At 38.3% G+C, this 19,590-nt stretch overlaps 1 protein-coding gene and 1 pseudogene across 1 annotated transcript in view; one reads left to right on the forward strand and one right to left on the reverse strand.

The window, feature by feature from the left end:
* Positions 1–18,761, reverse strand: part of LOC102954162 (putative exonuclease GOR) — a 41,250-nt gene extending 22,489 nt beyond the window's left edge. The window contains exons 1-6 of the mRNA XM_007098565.3: positions 18,712–18,761; positions 14,594–15,762; positions 14,069–14,158; positions 11,485–11,692; positions 10,911–11,029; positions 9,294–9,446 (exon numbers count right to left, since the gene is read on the reverse strand). Of these exons, the coding sequence (XP_007098627.1) occupies positions 9,294–9,446; positions 10,911–11,029; positions 11,485–11,692; positions 14,069–14,158; positions 14,594–15,754 (1,731 nt within the window). The 5' untranslated portion in view covers positions 15,755–15,762; positions 18,712–18,761. The remainder of the gene's footprint in view (positions 1–9,293; positions 9,447–10,910; positions 11,030–11,484; positions 11,693–14,068; positions 14,159–14,593; positions 15,763–18,711) is intronic.
* Positions 196–3,740, forward strand: LOC102954646 (annotated as a pseudogene).
* Positions 18,762–19,590: the final 829 nt, after the last annotated feature.

The following is a 19,590-nucleotide window of genomic DNA, read 5'->3' on the forward strand; positions in this document are numbered from 1 at the left end:
CATTGTATTAATGCTTTATCGGGCACCTAGTATGTGCAGGTTTGGTAGAATAGTCATTAAATGTTTTCTCAGTCTTCATTGTGAATCAGTGAGAATGGGTGCCATCATGACTAACCTGTATGAGGCTCAAGACAAAGTAGATATCTTACTGTTGCAGAGCTAGTAAATGAATCCAGGAGTGACCAAACGCCAAAGCCAAGATTCTTCTCACTACACTAAACTTCACAGAGAGAAAGCCATGGGGGGTTGGAGAGAGGAGAGAAGAAAAGCAAATTGAAATAATAAAGGATAACATGTCTCTGTAACAGGCTGCTTTTTTTGTCTGTCTTTGCGTTGCCATTATTCTTCAACCAGTATAGAATCCTGGAGGAGACAGACTTCCGGAATGGCTGAACAAGAACGTTCATGAACTCACCTTCCCATAAAAATAATTAAAATACTGGCAAAACAACTAAAGTAACCATTTCAAAACTCTGAAAATTAACCAAAGCCACAGAACAAACTGAGAATTACCTAAGAGAAACTACTGAACCTCGGTAAGACAATGGAGTCCATTTTAGCTTGAGGGTTTTCCCATTACCCACTTCCCACCTGCCAGCTTAATGCCATAGTGATAAAAAGTTGGCAGCCTCGTAGCCAACAGAGAGGACGGACTTCTTTTACAGCTACACTAAAAACATCATCCCCAGAACACAGACAATATTTTGTCTGAATAAGCAGCTCCCTGGAAAATCTATTCTCAAGGTGTTGTAGGTATTTGAGTCAGAACTCAGCTCATGGTGCGGGCGGGGGGACCCTATTGCCTGGGTGCTACTAAAACAATAGCAACTGGGTGGCAAGATGACAGCCACCTAAGGTTATGATTTCTTGTTGGGCAAACAGGGACCTGGCCAGGAATTTTAATTTTTTAATGTTTTTAACGTTTATTTTTTTGACAGAGAGAGAGAGAGAGAGCAGGGGAAGGGCAGAGAGACGGGGAGACCCAGAATCCAAAGCAGGCTCCAGGCTCTGAGCTGTCAGCACAGAGCCTGCAATGTGGGGCTCGAACTTACCAACTGTGAGATCATGACCTGAGCTGAAGTCGGAAGCTCAACTAAGCCACCCAAGGGCCCCAAACCTGGCCAGGAATCTAAAAAACATTTTGGAGACCTAGGTGACCACAAAAAATTTTGAAAGGTCCTGACATATTCCTGGAGCTTAAAAGGTGGCCCGGGAAAAACCTGGGAAAAGATAAGGCCCTACTCAGTCACTAGTGGCTGTTCTTGAAGCCCTGGAACAAGGACGTGAAAGCTAAGGCTGGCTGTCAACTTAAGTTTTAAGGCACTTCTTCTCACATAGATTCCCCCTGGCAAAGGGAGGAAAACATACAGACAAGGCATTTAAGAAAATTTTCTAACCAGTCATTGGCTAACAAGTAGATTATGCTGACAGAGGGTGATCCTTTTGAAGAAGGCCTTAAAATAAAAATTAAAGGCAAGAACTTAAAAAACAATGCTACTGGAGAACTTAGTGGCCGTACATTGAAAGGAATACAGAATCTACAAAATTAGTTCAGTAAAGTCACTAAACAAATAAGTAGCAACAAGAAAAACCAAAACCTAGCAACAAAAATGTACCTGAAACCAGTTATTATTTAATCATACAGTCTGTAACAAAAAAATTATGAGTTATGTAAAGAAACAAAAAAGTGTACCTCATACAGAATAAAAACCAGCCAAGAGAAAATGTCCCTGAGAAAGTCCACATTTTGGACTTTAAGTACAAAGACTTTGTAAATATGTTTTAAAAATGAAAGAAACTATGTTTAAAGAAGCAAAGAAAATGGGGTCTTACCACATGGACAACATGAGTAAAGAGAAATTTTAAAAATAAAAAGTTTTTAGGAATTCTGGAGCTGAAAAGTGTAAAAATTTTTATCAGTACTCTAGGGGGTCCACAACAGATACACTAGATGGTTATTTGAATTCACATGAGAATTGATATTGGTAAATATAACTTTATAGGAAAATATTGAAGAATATATGTGTTCGTATGTAATCATTTTCTCCTGTTTTAACAATGGCATAGAGCAGTAATTACAAAATTGTGTTGATAGGCTTATATAATGTTATAATCCATATAATAATAATGGTATAAAGAAGAGGGTAGGAAACATATACTGGAACAAAATTTTTATAGGCTATTGAAATAAAGGTAGTTTTAATCTGAATTAGATTGTTTTAAATTAAAATGGTAAGTGTAATCCTAAAGGCAAAAAGTAAGACAGTAACTAAAAAAATATAGCCAAAGAAATGACATGGGCATTTAAATGATACACTAGAAAATATCTATATAACACAAAAGAAAGCACTAATTATAGAGAAAATAAAAAGACACAAGACATATAGAAAAATAGCAAAACACATGATGTAAATCCTTTTATTGGTCAGTACTTATTAAATGTTAATTGATTAAATACTCCAACTGAGGGAAGAGACTGGAAGAATCATGAAAAATATGTAACTCTACACTGTATACAAGGTAGACACTTTAGATCTTTAATATCTGCACCCCACACAGGGCTCAAACTTACAACCCCAAGATCAAGAGTTGCATGCTCTACCAACTGAGCCAGCCAGGCACCTCTAGATAGACACTTTACAGTCAAAGACCAAACAGGTTCAAAGTAAAGGAGAAAAAAAGATGTACTTTGTAAATAGTAAAATATATGTGAAGTGGCTATGCTACTATCAGACAAAGTAGATTTTTAAAACAAAAGTTGTTACTAGAGACAAAGACATAATGATAAGAGCCAATCCATCAGGGAGACATAACAATTATTAACAAATATGCATTTAATAACAGAGCAGCAAAATACAGAAAGCAGCAGCTGACAGAACTCAAGTGACAAATAACAATTCAACATTAAGAATGGATACCTAAAGTTTCTCTCTTCTCCAACCATCCAAGATGCTGAAAGGAAAGAATGTCAAGGAGAGGAAGGTGGCCTGGTGCCTGCTGTTGTGAAGAAGCAGGAGGCCAAGAATTTAGTCAATCCCATTTGAGAAAAGGCCCAAGAATTTTGGCATCAGACGGGACATTCAGCCTAAAAGGGACTCACCCACTTTGTCAAATGGCCTTGCTACATCTAGCTGCAGCAGCAAAGGGTTATTCTCTATGAATGCTTAAAAGTGCCACCTGTGATTAACCAGTTCACCCAGGGCTTGGACCACCAAAAAGCTACTCAACTGCTTAAACTGGCCCACAAATACAGACTAGAGATAAAGCAAGAGAAGAAGCAGAGATTGTTGGCCCAGGCTGAGAAGAAAGCTGCTGGCAAAGGGGATGTCCCCACTAAGAGGCTGCCCATCCTGTGAACTGGGGTTAATACTGTTACCACCTTAGTGGAACAAAGAAGGCTCAGCTGGTAGTGATTGCACATGATGTGGATCCCATTGAGCTGGTTGTCTTCCTGCCTGACATGTGTCCTAAGATGGGACACTAGTGCATTATCAAGGGGAAGGCCAGGCTGGGTTGTCTGGTTCACAGGAAGACTTGTACCCCTGTCACCTTCACACAGGTTAAGTCAGAAGACAAAGGAGGTCTGGTTAAGCAGGTGGAACCCATCAGGACCAATTGAAAAGACAGATATGATGAGATCCACCCCCACTGGGGAGGCAATGTCCTGGGTCCAAAGTCTGGCTTGCATTGCCAAGTTGGAAAAGGCAAAGGTTAAACAAATGGCCACCCAACTGGGCTAAATGGATGCTGAATTTTCTGTACATAAAGCAATAAAAAGTTCTCTTTCAGCCAGTGTCAAAATAAAAAAAAAAAAAAAAAAGAAGAATGGAGACCTCTATACCATACTTCAATAATGGAAACAAGTCAAATGGTGAAGAAAATAAAATATTTCAACAACACTATGAATCAACTATACCTAGAAGACATCTATAGAACACTCTATGCAAAAATAGCAGAATATATAATGCCTCTCAAGCAGATACAGAACATTTTCCAGAACAGATCATGTGTTAGGCCATAAAATAATGCTCAATAAATTTAAAAGGATTTAAATCACAGAAAGTATGTTCTCTGATCACAATGGTATTAGATTATAAGTCAACAACAGGAAATTTGGGAAATTCACAAATGTGTGGAAATTACACAGTGGGGCAAAGAAGAAATCACAAACGAGATTTAAAAATTGAGATGCATTTAAGTGGAAACACAACATACCAAACCTTTTGATTAGAGAATAATTCCTATTGTAAATGGCTTTACTAAAAATAAAATGGAAATTAAAAACTTTGCCTTCCATCTTAAGAAACTGTAATTTTAATAGTAAACCAAACCCAAAGAAAGCAGGAAAGAAATGATAATGAGTAGAAATAAATGAAATGAAGAATTTTCTAAAATGGAGATAACTAAAAAAGCAAAAGTTGGTTCTTTGAAAAGGTCAACAACATTGACAAAACTTTGGCTAGGTTAAGAAAAAAGAAATAAGACTCAAATTACTAAAATCAGTAATGGAAGAGAAGGCATCACCACACAATTCACACAAATAAAAAGAATGATAAAGAAATACTATGAACAAATATATACCAATGTATTATAAAATTTAGATGACATGTGAAATTTTAGAAAGATAAAACCTCATGAAATTGACTCAAGAGTAGACCTATGAGATGAATTGGTAATTAAAAAAATATCCACAAGCCCAGACCTCATTGATGAATTCCCCTAAACATTTAAAGAAGATTTTAAAAAAAAAGAATAGTAACCATTCATAAGATCTTCCAAAAATTAAAAAAGGGAACATTTTACATCTCATTCTATTAGGCCAATATAACCCTGAGACTCCAAAAAAAGAGTAAGTTACTACAAGCAAAGAAAGCTACAATGTCCATCACTAGAATAAAGAAAATGTGGTACCACAAGTAATAAAGTATTATTCAGCTGCCAAAAAGAATGAAATTCTGATATGTGCTACAACATGAATGAACTATGGAAACATTACACTAAGTCAATGAAGCCAGAAACAAAAGGACAAATATTGCATGACTCTACTTAGATGAGGTACCTGTAGTAAGCAAATTCACAGAGACAGAAATTAAAATAGAGGTTACCTGGGGCTGGGGGGGGGGCGGGGAGAGAAGAATGAAAAGTTATTCATTACCTTAATAGGTACAGAGTTTCTATTTGGGATGAAGAAAAAGCTCTGGAAATGGATAGTAGTGATGGTTAAACAACATTGTGAAGGTACTTAGTAACACTGAATTGTGCACCCAAAATGGTTAAAATGAGAAATTTTATGTCAGGCATATTTTATCACAATAAATATAACAGTAATGAGGTACCCGGGTGGCTCAGTTGCTTGAGCATCCAAGTCTTGGTTTCAGCTCAGGTCATAATCCCAGGGTTGTGGGATCGAGCCCCATGTTGGGCTTCATGCTGAGAAAAGTAATATTTAAGAAAAAAATTACAGACTGGTGTCTGTAGACCTAATTAACGTTGACACAAAAATTCTAGCACACTGAGTCCAGCAACATAAAAAGACTATACACCATGACCAAGGGTGTTTATCCAAGAAATGCATGAGTTTAAGATTAATAAAAAAACAAACCTACAACAATGTAATATACTACATTAATTGAATATAGACAAAAACTATATGACATCAAGAGATAAGAAAAAAGTATTTAAGAAAAGTCAAGATGATAAGACACTTAAACTAGGAATAGAAGGGAACTTCCTCAACTTGATAAAGGACATGTAAAAAAAACAACAACTAAAAATCCACCTACAGTAACCACTGAAAGACTGAAAGCTTTCCTCTTAGGGAAAGGAACAAGACAAGGATGCCCCTCTTACCACCTCCACGCAATATTCTACTGGAAATTTATGCTACAGAAATCAAGCAAGAAAATGAAATATATACAGATTGGAAAGGAAAGAGTAAGACTGTGTCTATCTGCAGTTGATATCATCTTCTTTGAAGAAAATCCCAAGGAATTCACTGAAAACTATTAGAGTTAATAAATAGGGGCGTGCCTGGGTGGCTCAGTCAGTTAAGTGTCTGGCTCTTGACTTTGGCTCAAGTCATGATCAAGGTTTTTGAGTTCAAGCCCCTCATTGGGCTCTGCGCTGTGTGTAGCCTGTTTGGGATTCTTTCTCTCTTTCTCTCTTTCTCTCTCTCTCTCTCTCTCTCTCTCTCCCTCCCTCCCTCCCTCCCACTCTGTCCCTTTCCCACTTGTGCATGTTCTCTTTCTCTCTCTCTCTCTCTCTCTGTCTCAAATAAATAAACTAAAAAAAAAAAAAAAAAAAGAATAGGCATATAAGGGTTCAAGACACAAGATAAAAAGTATTAATTGTATTTTTGTACACTGGCTATGAACAATCTGAAAATAAAATTACAAAAATAATTCCATTTATAATAGTGTTAATACAGTATCTAGGAATAAATTTAACAAAAAAGTTAAAGACTTATAGTCTGAAAATTACAAAACACTGTTGAAAGGAATTAAAAGATAAAAAAACCCCACAAGACATTCCATGTTCATGGTTCACAAGACTTAATATTGTTAAATGATAATCCTCCACAAATTGATCTAGAGATTCAAAGCAACTGCTATCAAAATTATAATCCAGTATTTCTGTAGGAAATACAAGCTGAACCTAAAAGTTATATGGAAATGCCAGGGACCCAAAACAGTTTTAAAAATTTAACAAATATGGAGGAGTCATGTTTCCAACTTCAATACTTACTACAAAGCAATAGTAATTAAGATTGTGTAATACTGGTATAGGATAGAAATAGAGATCAATGTAATAAAATGAGTCCAGAATTTATGTTCATTTATATCTAGTATTTATGATCAACTGACTTTTGACAAAGGTGACAAGACAATTAAATGGCGAAAAAATAATCTTTTCAACAAATGGTGCTGTGACAATTGGATATCCACATTCAAATGAATGTTTGGACCCCCTCCCTCATACCTTATGTAAAAATCATTTAAAAAAGTGAATCCTATGCCTAAATGTAGTAACTAAAACTGTAAAATTCTGAGAAAAATAAAGTAGTAATAAATCTTTGTTTCTTATATAGGATACCAAAATCACACGTGACAAAGAAAAACAGATGAATTGGAATATATCAAAATGAAGAACTTTTTGTAATGCAAATGATCCAGTCAAGAAAGTAAGAATACAACTCAAAGAAAAAATATTTGTAAATACTGTATCTACTAAGACACTTGTATCCAAAATATATATAGAACTCTCAAAACTTGATAAAAAGACAACTAAAAATATATGCAAAGGAACTGAACACATGTGTACAGACATATCCAAGAAGACATACAAATGGCCAAAAAGCACAGAAAAATATGTTCAACATCATTAGGCATTAGGGAAATCAAAATCAAAATCACAATCAGATACCATTTCATGCCCAATAACTTGGCTCCACAAAATACAGGTAACAAGCACTAGCGTGGATGTGAAGAAACTAGAACTGTTCACATCACTGATGGGCATATACAACAGTGTAGCTCCTCTGGAAAACGGTTTGGTATTTCCTCAAAAAGTTAAATATAGAATTGTCATTCAACCCAATTATATGCTCAAGAGAAACATCATCATCTGTTGACACAAAATCTTACAATGTCCATTTATGTACAAATGTTCATTAATAACCAATAAATGGAAATCGCCCAAATGTCCATCAACTGATGAACAGGTGTGCATATCCATAAACCAGTCTTATTTGGCAAGAGGAAATTAAGTAATGATGCATACTACAGTATGGATGACCCTTGAAAACAGTATTCTAAGTGAAAACATTAAGCTGGTCACAACAAAATCCCTTATTATCAGATTCCTTATTCTAGAAATGTCCAGAAGAGCAAATTACAGAGAAGTTAAGTGAGTGGCTGCCCAAGGCTAGGAGATATGGAGGGCTAGGGGAGTGACAGATGAACGGTAACAGACGATCTCTTTGGGGTGATGGAATTGTGTTAAGATTAATTGTAGTGATTGCACAAGTGGTTGATTTGAGTATATATACTCAAAGTCACTCCAGTGTACACAAAAATGGGTGAATTAATAGGGTATGTGAAGTATATCTCAATAAAACTGTTAATAAAGAGAATCTTCTGAGTCCTTCCTCGCTCTTAATACAAGAATCTGTTATGATGACAACTTCACTTATATCCCCAATGTTTCTAGCAACTGGCAGCTCACTACTAAGAAACAGCAATTTTATGGGCAGAGGTGTCAGTTATAAAGATCTTCCTCACAATTGGGGTAAGATTTGCCTCTCATTGCTTTCACTCATGGTCCTTTTCATAACCTCCCAGAGAAGTGGGAATTAGCCTCAACCAAGCCCAAATCTAGTGTTCAGATGTGTGTTTGTCTAACAGTATTTAAAATATTAAAAATTTTAATATTTAAAATATTAAAATACTTTAACATAAAAAGTCTTCGAGGACTAGAAATCTGTAAATATTGACCTTGAATTGCCAAACTGCAATTATCAGATGGAGCTGAGTAGTGTCTTTCCCCTTTAGATTGCACTTATTGTGTGTATGAGCCATAATTCCCTGACTCCTTATTACTCCCAGAGTCCACAAAGGCTTTTGAAGATATGCATGGGGACAGGAGCTATGGTTATTGCTCCTGATTTGTAAGGTTTCATTTTGGAAAAAAAAAAAGGCTTTGAGTAGATTTGCAAAGACAAGTGCCTCCAATAGACCAGATCTGGCCCATAAATGAGCATAAATAGTGGTATGTAATAGGGAGTAGTGGGGACTATGGCTCACTTGACAGTATATGCTTCATATAAAGGAGGGGAGACACTGCTCAGATTAATATACTATTGGCCTTGACAAGTGGGCGCCTGAGTGGCTCAGTCGGTTAAGCACCAACTTAGGCTCAGGTCAGGATCTCAGGGTTCATGAGTTCAAGGTCCACTTCAGGTGAACCCTGCTTCTCTCTCTCACCCTCTCTCTCTGCCCCTTGTGGGATTCTCTCTCTTCCTGTCTTTCTGCCCCTCACTCACTTGAGCCCCGCCCCCCCAGAAATAAAAAATTAAAATTAAAAAAAAAGAAAATTATAGGACTAAGACAGTTTTTGTCACTAGAGTAACCAGGGTACTCTTTACAACTTAAGGATAGCAAAAAGATCCTCCAGGAACCAGTCCCACAGCCTGGTTTCGAAAAAGGGGAAGAGAAAAATAATAAAGTTGTTTCTTGAGGTTTGTTTTTTTTTTTCAATATAATACTCTTGAAGTGTGTGTCTTCAGATATACTGACCTTGTTAACAGCCTCATCCTCTGTTTTATAAACTGTCAAGTACTTCTCAACGAAGAGGTTGACATAGCGTTGTCTTACTTCCTCAGGGACTTTGACAGAGGATTCTGATGTGACTAAAGCCCGCTTCCGGTGAGCCACTTTGTATTTCGGCATCTTGTTAAACAGAGTTGTTGATTAGCGAAAAGAAAAACACATGTTTCTGTTTAAAATTCCTACTACGTGTAGGAAACAACTATCTCAGGTAAGTTCTCTATCAATTAAATTCAAAACTAATTTAAAGTTATAAATTCATTAAAAATAAAGTAAATAGGAAGGCGCCTGGGTGACTCAGTCTCGTGGTTCCTGAGATCAAGTCCTGCATCGGGATCTGCACAGTGAGGAGCCTGCTTGGGATTCTCTCATTCCCTCACACTCTCTGTCCCTCTCCTGCTTGCACACATGTGCTCTCTCTCTCTCTCTCTCTCAAAAAGAAACATTTAAAAAATAGAATAAATATAAGGCATAACGTTACCTACACTCACAAAAGGGAGCCATGAGGATGCGGAAACAGTGAAGCTACCTGTGAGTACCCCATTCTAGCTGACCTGATTACTCAAATCATCTCTCTACTCTCCACAGCCAGAATCTTAGAGCTCTGGTGTGCTCTTCTCAGCAAATAGGAAAGTTTGTCACGTACCATTCTTAAGAAGAATTTATGTCCCAACATCAGTTACCATTTCACAAAGAAAAATGCTCAGACTTAAATAAAAGTTATCAAAGATTTATACATACTCAATATTGTCAGTAATATCCCAGCTATAAATAATGTTAGCATTCCTTTAGAAGAACTTATTGATACTTTGAGAACTGTAAAATCAGTAAATCTGTCTCACTTTTGGGGGGGGGTGGTAAAAAAAAAAGTTACACTTTCCTGTAGTTGTTCCCTTGAAGCACAAAGATGTTTCAGGAGGGAGAAATCCTTAAAAGTGACAGGCAGTTTTCTGCTGAAGAATACTTAGTAAACAGAAAAAAAAAAGTAATTGCCACAAATAGGAGAAAAATTACTAAGGAGGGACTGCCATCACTGATGGCATAATTTATGAAAGGTCCACCTGCCTCTCTCTCTTTCACATACACACACACATATACACCCCTCACTGGATGTCTCTTGAAAGGTATAGTCCAACGTGAAACTTTCCTTTGAAAAAAAGTTGAGGAGTCTTAATCAGAGCCACTGAAGTTTTACGTCTAAAATATGCCTAATATTTCCAGGAACAGGATGAACAACATAGCTCAATGTGGACACACAGACACAAATCCCATCATAAAATGACAATAACTATCTGACAGTAACTAGAAAAGGCTGAAATTTCTCTCTGGTGTCTTCCATGTATCTGAAGGAGGGATCTCCAGGAAAAAAAAATATGTATATTTTGTTAATATAAAATATATTTTTATATAAAAATATTTTTATATAAAATATAATTATATATATATATTCTATATATATATATATATATATATATATATATATATATATATATATATATATATTCAATCTCCCAGGACCTCTATATGTAGACAGATAAGTTGATTATTAGCACTAAAATTCTGGCCTTCAGACCTAGTTTATAATACCTTTACAGGAAAAGCAGCAACACTTTTCACAGGAATGTGTGATCTGCTTGGTTTTGCATTTGGCTTTTCCCTTGATACAAATACATCCTGATGAAGCTTGTTTGATGTAAGTGAATTTTCTGAGATGTTTCAATGACAAAAAAAAAAAAAAAAAAGAAAAAGAAAGAAAGAAAAAAAAAGGTAAGAGTTAATGACATTAGCCTCAGATGATTAGAGTTTAATTATCAATTCAAGGTTTCATAATACTTCCTTTACAGACTCTATTTTTTTTCTTGAAACAAAATGTAAACACAAAAAATCCCCAATAGCTAACCCCAGTATCATCTATAAGAACAAATTTAGATAATTTATAAAGCAATTCACTTTATGTAGAAATGCTTATAAGGTATTACCATCTATAGCTTAGCATTTAGGGACAAACAGCATACATTATATAAATATCATGCTAATCATATTTTTCACATAAAGTTCCATGTGAGTGACTCAGCTATAATTGGTAATATATGGATTTCATAGGAAATGCTTTTTAAAATAAGGTAAAATCCCATTTCTTGACTAAGTGATTTTCTCATACCTCCTGAGACTCTCCTTTGGGTCTGAGAGACTGGACATGCAAATGTAGTTTTCTTTTGTTCTGAAGTGGCAGCAACAAAAGCCTGCCCACTCTTTATGTCAGCCGTGATCTGTGCTGCCTGTTGCTGGGCACGAAGGATGCCAGGGCGACTCATCAGTGGTGCCACTGGCTCCCTGAATGGGCTAAGGATGTCTTTACTGGTTGGAACCTATACAGCATCAACACAAAACGGAAGAATGATTTTAAGAAGTTTTAAAAAGACTGATCATTTCACTATCTCTTTTTGCACAAAGGCTTGTGGAATGGACTACATTTATAATACCCCATGTGATACAACACACACATAAGTGGAGTATCCCCAGAAATATGCAGAGATAAAACTGAACCTTTGAAGCATTTAATTTAGTAAAACTTTTGTGAACTGAGAGACATTAATTCTCATATGAAAATGACACTTCACTTTGTATGAAGGTAAAAGTGTTAATCAAACTGCTAACAAGACATATCTGACCAAAGTGACTAGAATTTGAAGTTAAGGAAAGAATTCTTTAGGTAACCAGGCTTAAGTATCAGGTGACGCATAAAGGGAGAAACAGCAGGCTAGCATCAGACTTCTCTACAGCAACATTCATTACAATAAGAGAATGAAGGCGTGCCTGGGTGGCTCAGTCAGTTAAGTGTCTGACTTTGGCTCAGGTCATGATCTCACAGTTCTTAAGTTCGAGCCCTGCATCCTGCTCTGCACTGACAGCTCAGAGCCTGGAGCCTGCTTCAGATTCTGTGTCTCCCTCTCTCTCTGCCCCTCTCTCTGCTCACGCTCTTTCTCAAAAATAAGCATTAAAAAAAATAATAAAAAAAGAAGAGAATGGAACACCAGAAAGTTTAGCTTGATTAGTAACAAATGTCCTATAAAATGTCCTACATTTGTAGGAAATGTCCTACAAAACAAGGAAATAAAATTTCACCCAGATTGACAAGGTTTTTAAAAATATTTAATACCCATTTTTGGTCAAGGTTTGTGGGAAGGGAACTCAGACACCACATAGGACTGTACGCTGTCACAATCCTTCTGGAAGGCACTATGGCGATATACTTTTAAAATGTTAAAACTATCTTCTTTTGTCCTGTTGCTTACTATTTTTGAGAATTTATTTTAAGGGGGGGGAATCACTGATAAAACCAACAAATACTTAAATAGAAGAATGGGGGGGGGAGTTACATAGCAAAGTAAAATGAAAACTATAAACACTTTTGCCAATAAAAGTATATGTTTATAAAACTATAAACATCATTTGCCAATAAAGGAAAATAATGTTTCCAAAAATTTTTTCCTAAGAGAAGGGGAAAGAAATGATTTTCGTAAGTACCTATATATCTGACCCTTGGATACTCAATATCACCATTTCACAGATAAAGAAAATAAAGCTCTGATAAATTAAATGACTTGCCCAAGGACATCTAACGTCAACAAAGAACTAGAATCCAAGTTCTTATTTGTGACTTGGGAGCATAAACTCTTTTGATGTCATGCAGAACATTCTGTTGTCAGTGTCTGCCAAGTGCAAATAATATAGAGAATTGAGCAGAGAAATAAAGCTTGTTAAATGGCACTTTTTAACACAGAAGTGTTAAAGGAGTACTACTTACACCAGTGCCTTTTAACTTCTTTACATGCCAGCATTTACCATGTTACAAGAGATTTACATGATTTTGAGAATCTACAGTCGATTCCCCTTATTCACCACACTTCTGTTCTATAGAGTCCCACAAACAATGAGTTAGTGAATACTGAACCGTTGCTCCTAGGGCATATACAGAGTCAGGTTCAGGTGAGTCTCTGATCACACTTTTGCCAACCAATCAATAACCTAACCTTGCTTTCTGTGTGTTTCTGTTTAAAGACACCTTAGTTAGTACATATTGCTGGTTCATGAGCATTGAATTCATAGTCAATAGCACTGTAACTTATGCCTATAAAAAGCTTATGTAACACATCTCTGTAAGGCAGCCTTCTTGCTCTTAGGAACACTGGATGACCCTATATTTGGGGGCCATTTTAAATAGCAAAATTACCAACAAACAACACAAACATGCAAAGAACGCAGCACTAAATAGATTGAGAAAAGGACATATGTTAACAGTATGAGAGCTAAAACAAGAAGGCAGTATTGCCTTGTTCAGCCTTAGCTGGGAATGTGTGTGGGAGGTAATTTTTTTGCCATGACACAGGCCTGCAAAGGTCCCCCAAAACACGAGTCTTGATTTTAAGGTTACAAATTAACTTCAGTGAAGAGGAAAATTTGCAAATGCAGAATCTGGAAATACTGAAGATCAACCATAGTAATTTTGGTTAGAAGTCTATGCGATAACAACATCCCTGCTTTTCATGAAAATGTTAGATAATGGGGGAAAAAGTGAATAATGTGGAAAACGCTTACAAACAGAGATCAAGTTACTGAGTGTACACTTGTGCCCCCAGGTGCTAACAAGACACTAAGTATTGGAATATACTTAAGGCTCAAAATGACAAGGCATGCATTTTATAAAATAACGTGCCCCATAAGACAGGAGCTAAGGAACTCACATTGAACTTGGCAATGTGTGCAATTCTCTTTTTGGGTCCAGAAAGGTTTTGATAATACAACTTATCTAATCCCGTTTGCTTTCCTGAAGCCTAGTGGGAAAAAGATAAGAATTACCCAATTTCAGCAGAGTACAGGCATATTTAGCACGTTTCCTGAAGAGCCACAGGAATCCAAGCTATAAAATACTAGGCAACTTATTAAGCACTAATTCACACAAAACGTAACTTGAATAATTTGACATGCATACACGACTACAGAGGATTCCTCTAAGCTGGGAAATCAACCGTAACCATGTAATACCGTGGCTTCTGCAGGCTGTTGAGTCTACACAACACTATAGCCAGCCAATTGTCAAGGTTTTCACCTTGTTGCTCTAATAGATTATTAGCCCCAAGTATTAGAGCGTATATATTAGATACGCCCATTATATAATTTCTATTTCTACAGAGGGCAGAATAGAGTATGCGTTTAAGGGAAATGCCTTCAAATTTAGGAAAAGGATTTAAAAGAAAAAACGGACTGACCTGTTTAGTAGTCTCTCCCTTACAAGCTTCACTTTCTGTGAACTCTGTGAAAATTCGAAGGCATTCCTTCCTAGTGTCACCGGAATGAGAGGGAGTGTCCTCCTCAGTAGGTTCCTTACCAAAATCAAATTCGACTACCTTGCAGTCCTCAAAAGTAGTGAGTTCCTGACTATTGTCTGGTCTTTCCAACACTTCGCCTTCTGCACGCTCACCTGCGGGAGAGACCTGGGGCCGGCTTGAATACCAACCTTCAGTTTCTTCACTGTGAGGACTGTCACTTGTTTTTACATATTTTTTGTGATGTGGATACCTTTCATTATGCATTCTGTTCTGTTTTTCTTTGTCACTGAGAGGTGCATGAGGTATGCTCTCTCTGGAAATACAGACATAGTTTTTCCCACCACCACAGCTTCCCATCTTAGGGAGGTGGTTTTTAGCACGATTCAAGTTTACGTTACTTTTAATATCTAGTGAGCTATGCGTGAGCGATTCTGGTGGTTCTGATTTGTTACCGTCATCATCTACTTGTGTGGTTAGTTGGGTTTTATCGATTTTTTCCTCTTCTGTGCCAGTAATTTGAAGACTCCTCTCCTCTGGGGACATTATAGGTACCCTTTCATCCATATTCTGATATTTGAAGCCTCTCAATGGCTTAGGTTTCTTAGAAGTAGGCATGATTGGAGGTACATCTATTACAAGGTCATCTTCATCAGATTCTTGAAGATTTATTGTAATTCTTATTGGTGAAACATGAGGCCTTTGGCTCTCCTGGGACATGTGGTGATTCTCATCCACAGATTTTTTCAAGCGGCAGACTTGCTGTTCGTCAGGCTCAGACTGTGTCACTTTCGATGCCCCAAGCAGCTCTGCAGAATAATTCAGCAAGGGATCATATTCAAGATCAGTTGCTGGACATTTGTGGTCCAGTACATACTTTCTGGCCTGACTCTCTTCATTCTTTGATGGCTCGTGCCACTCTTCCTTTGGAAGCGGGAGATTTTCAAGAAAATCTTGCCTCATATTTGTATTCCTGAAGGAGGTCATGTGACTTTGCCATGGCTCTTCATGTGTTAAAGCAAGCTTGGAGAGGCTCTTCTGCTTTTCTTCAACCTCAGTCTTGACGGATTCAATTTCTTTGCTGAGCCTTTCCAGTTCTTCCATGGTTGTGCCTAGTTTTGTCAATGCAAGAGAAGTTTTATCTTTAAAAATCACTTCAGATGAAATGCAGACTCCAGAATATCCTGGACAAGGAGTTTACTATCAAAAGGACATTAGCTCTTCCAAACCCAGCCATCTACTAACTGATCGGTTCTTAGAAGCAGAAGAGGTCAAGAACTAGCTCTGTTTAAGTCTTTGAAATGTCGAGCTCATATCCATGACTGATTAAAGTACATTCGTGCCTTATTACTAAAGTGCCCCACCGATGTGGGGCCAGGTTTATACATAATTTTTAAACTCTGTCAAACATGATATAGTTTGGATATAGCCTATTGAGATTATTTACCAACCAATGACAATTTGGAACCAGTTCAAATACCCGAATGCCACTTACACCGAATTGTACATCGTTTCATACACCAATATATCTTCTCTAAGAAAACATTATTTAAAGCACTAGTCTTTCCTTAATTCAGTGGGATTCAAAATTTTCATTAAGGTCCCTGGTAGTCTACTGATTGTCTCAAACATAAACTGCCCCCTTCCCCTGCCCACCAACATAAAAAATCTTTAAAAAAAAAAAAAAATCAATCAATAAAACAAAACTCTAGAGCAGGTGGATTCACACTCCTGAGAAAAAACCAGGATAGTAACAAGAGAAAAGGCTCACAGTAACAGCTGTTCCCAATACCTGGCAGCTCCTTTCTGACTTTTAACTAAGGAAATCAGAAGTTTCTTCCCTCTTTTCAAGATACATTTTCCTATATCATTTATGGGATAATTTATACACTTCTCTCTTCTCTCAAACAAGAGATTTCAGATAGAACATGTGGTCCAACTTTTAACCTGTGAATTTATTTTCGATAATCCACATGTTTTGATAACACACATGCTGCTTTTTTACACAAGGAGCTCTCTCCTGGCTCAGCAACCTCTTTTCCTGTTAAATTAACACTGCTGAAATGTACAAGAATGGGTTACAAAGGTGAATGACATTTGGGGGGAGGAAGGAGAAGGCCAAGAGCAAACCACAAAAGGAGAACTATCCTAGGATCCAAACATAAACGCCTGGATCTAATTTCTCTTTAAATAAACGCGGACAGGGGTCTAAACTCAGGATAACCAGCCGGAACTGCATTCTGGCATCAGCTGGGTTTCATTTGGTTGCCTTGATTGAGGAAGGACTGTTCAAGCAGTGCTTTGGGGGCACTATTGAAAAAAAAATGTGTTTATACTTTCTCTCCATCTCACAAGTTAAAAAAAAAAAACAAACAAAACTTTTTTCCCCCACCAGAAGCTATATTTGAAGGGTTAATTTTGAAGTTTGAAGGCACACTTAAGAACCTTTGGTCAGGCTACAGGTGACTGAGAAAATCTCCTTTGGATTATAAACACTTCTTGCTGCAACCAGGGTCCCACCGCACCTCCTTGCACCAGAGCATAGGAAACCCCTTAGAGTAATTCCATGATGGGTATGGGTGACACAAGTCCACGCACATCCATCTTACAGCCAGCAAACCTGTGCATGCCTTTCTAGGATCCAGCGCGGCGGGAGCAGGCATCTCCTGGTCGGTAGCAAGGCTACCACAGCCCAGCGAGCGCCGCTCGCCCCGCCTCCCTGATCACGTGACGACGTGGGCAGGCAAACCCACGTAGAAGGGGGCGTGTGCGCGGGGCTCTCAGTCACTGCACCCCATGTGTCCTGTCCTTTGGACCCAGGAAAGAGGGGCTCTTGAGACAACCAGCCCACTCCATCTTCCCGAACATTACTGCCCCTCCACGCCCAGGTTTCAGGAATCATGGGACCACCCAAAAGGCCTGAGAAAAATTCTCCCACTTAGGATCCCCATAGCACCATTACTGTTCCAACATATCTCAAAACATACTTTTCACGGGAGGGATAAAGAAAAAGGGAATAGAGGTTGGCACTTAAGGCTCCTGATCCTGGGTGTGATGCTGGGGAGATTTTGCTCTTAGAGACTCGGGGACAACTTGGTTCTTCCTCCTAAAGCAAGAGTTTTTCTCTTTTAACAGCCACCCTGTAGGAATTGCCCTTAAGTAGCCAGTAGGAAAATAGATCAAAGTACCTCTTTGAGGGCTGGGGAAGAGGCAGATTATGGGCATCAGAGAAAGGAAATAAGAGTCGAGACAGAATGCCTGGGAGACAGAAATTAAAAAGCGATTTTTTCATGACCTTTCAGGGCAAACAGAGATCTAGAGAACCTGCTGAGGAAATGTAGGTTTGGTTAGTAGAGGACAAATGAGGCACCCCCACCCCCAACACACAGACAGACACACGCACACACCAGCCCGGGCTACACGGACCTCTCCTTACTTCTAGACCAAGCAAGAGGCCAGAGGTGGATACTAGTAAGGTTACCTGATATGCTTCATGCCCCACCCCCACTATAACTTGACTGAACTTTACAATGGTATCTGCAGTGGTCTCCACAAGCTATGCCAACTGAGGATGAGAAACCAATTTTTAAAAATATGGTTTACATCTCTTTTGGCCATTTAAACCATAGTAATGCAATATCGATTAATTCTCTAATACTTTTGAGTCCTGGAGAGAAGTTGGGTCATTAAAATGCGACTTACACCTATTTCTATCAAGGACATTTTCAAGGGTAGGTGAAGAAAAGAGGTGGGAGTGAATGGTAGTCAACCCCTCACGCCCACCTGACATTTTTTTCCACAAGCCCTTTCTCATCCCTGGATTCAACATGGCTCCCATGGCTCCTCCACACCTGGAGGACTTTCAAGCAGCTGCAATCATCTGCCTCACTCATTTCCCACTGCATTTCCTGGTGTCTGAACTGACAAAACAAATGCTGGCACTGACCCCCCCGGGACGGTCCTAAGGGCACAGAAAATGGCAAAAGGACCCGGCAAAAGGTAGCATGGGCTACTGCTCAAGGCCACCCCTGAGTCACGATTTGTACACTCTCTGAGCCTACCTGAGATGAGCTGCCTTGCCACGTCTTTTCGCTCAGGGGTAGGTCTTATATAGTCCCAAGCTACTCAAAGGCGGAGCTTCCTAGCTTTCCCAACCAATGGTGAGACTGGGGCTGGAGTCAAGGGAGAAAATAGGGAGTGAGCAAATGATTGAGAATCCACAGTAGGGGAAGTGGCAGGTGAGTGGAAAGAGTGTGTCTATCCTCCATGGGGAAGGTTCATAGAGACATAAGCTAGGGGTGGGGAGAACAGTTTTCCAAGAACTTAAAGGACCCTCAGTTAAGGAGCCTTCCACCATATTTATGTGGGGCTGACCTTGCTCCTAAACAGCGTCCTTTGGTTTTTGTTATATTTGACTGTTAGCCTTCACGGATCACAGAGAGAACCATGCTTTGGAAGAACATCTTAGCTTTGCCCTTCTCCCTCAGGTGATCTTAGACAAGGCATCTGACTTACCTGAGTTTTCATTTGTTGATCTGTGAAATAAATGTGCTTTTCATAGGGTAATAGGATTCAGTGTGATATAATATACCAAACTGCCTAACATAAAGTAGGTGAGAATTTAGGAAGGCAATGAAACCTAAGTTCCCCTCCAACCCCCAGCTCTACACACATCCACAAAAGACCAGATGCATGTTCCTAAAATCTTCCCTGTTGAAACTAATTCCTCAAAGTGAAACAATATCCATATTCCATGGGTCTTCTTTGTAAACTGAAATACTCCTGGGATGGACAGCCTCCTAAGTCACTGAGAAGTTGACGACTTTTAAACAAGAATGCTAGGAGGCTCTAGTACTAATTTAGTTTCATTTCTTGATAGGGCACAACTGTTTCACCAGTAAAACACAAACAGGTGTGTTCTTTTTCCTTTGGGGTGGGGC

Source organism: Panthera tigris, chromosome D4, assembly GCF_018350195.1.
Source record: "Panthera tigris isolate Pti1 chromosome D4, P.tigris_Pti1_mat1.1, whole genome shotgun sequence".
NCBI lineage: Eukaryota > Metazoa > Chordata > Mammalia > Carnivora > Felidae > Panthera > Panthera tigris.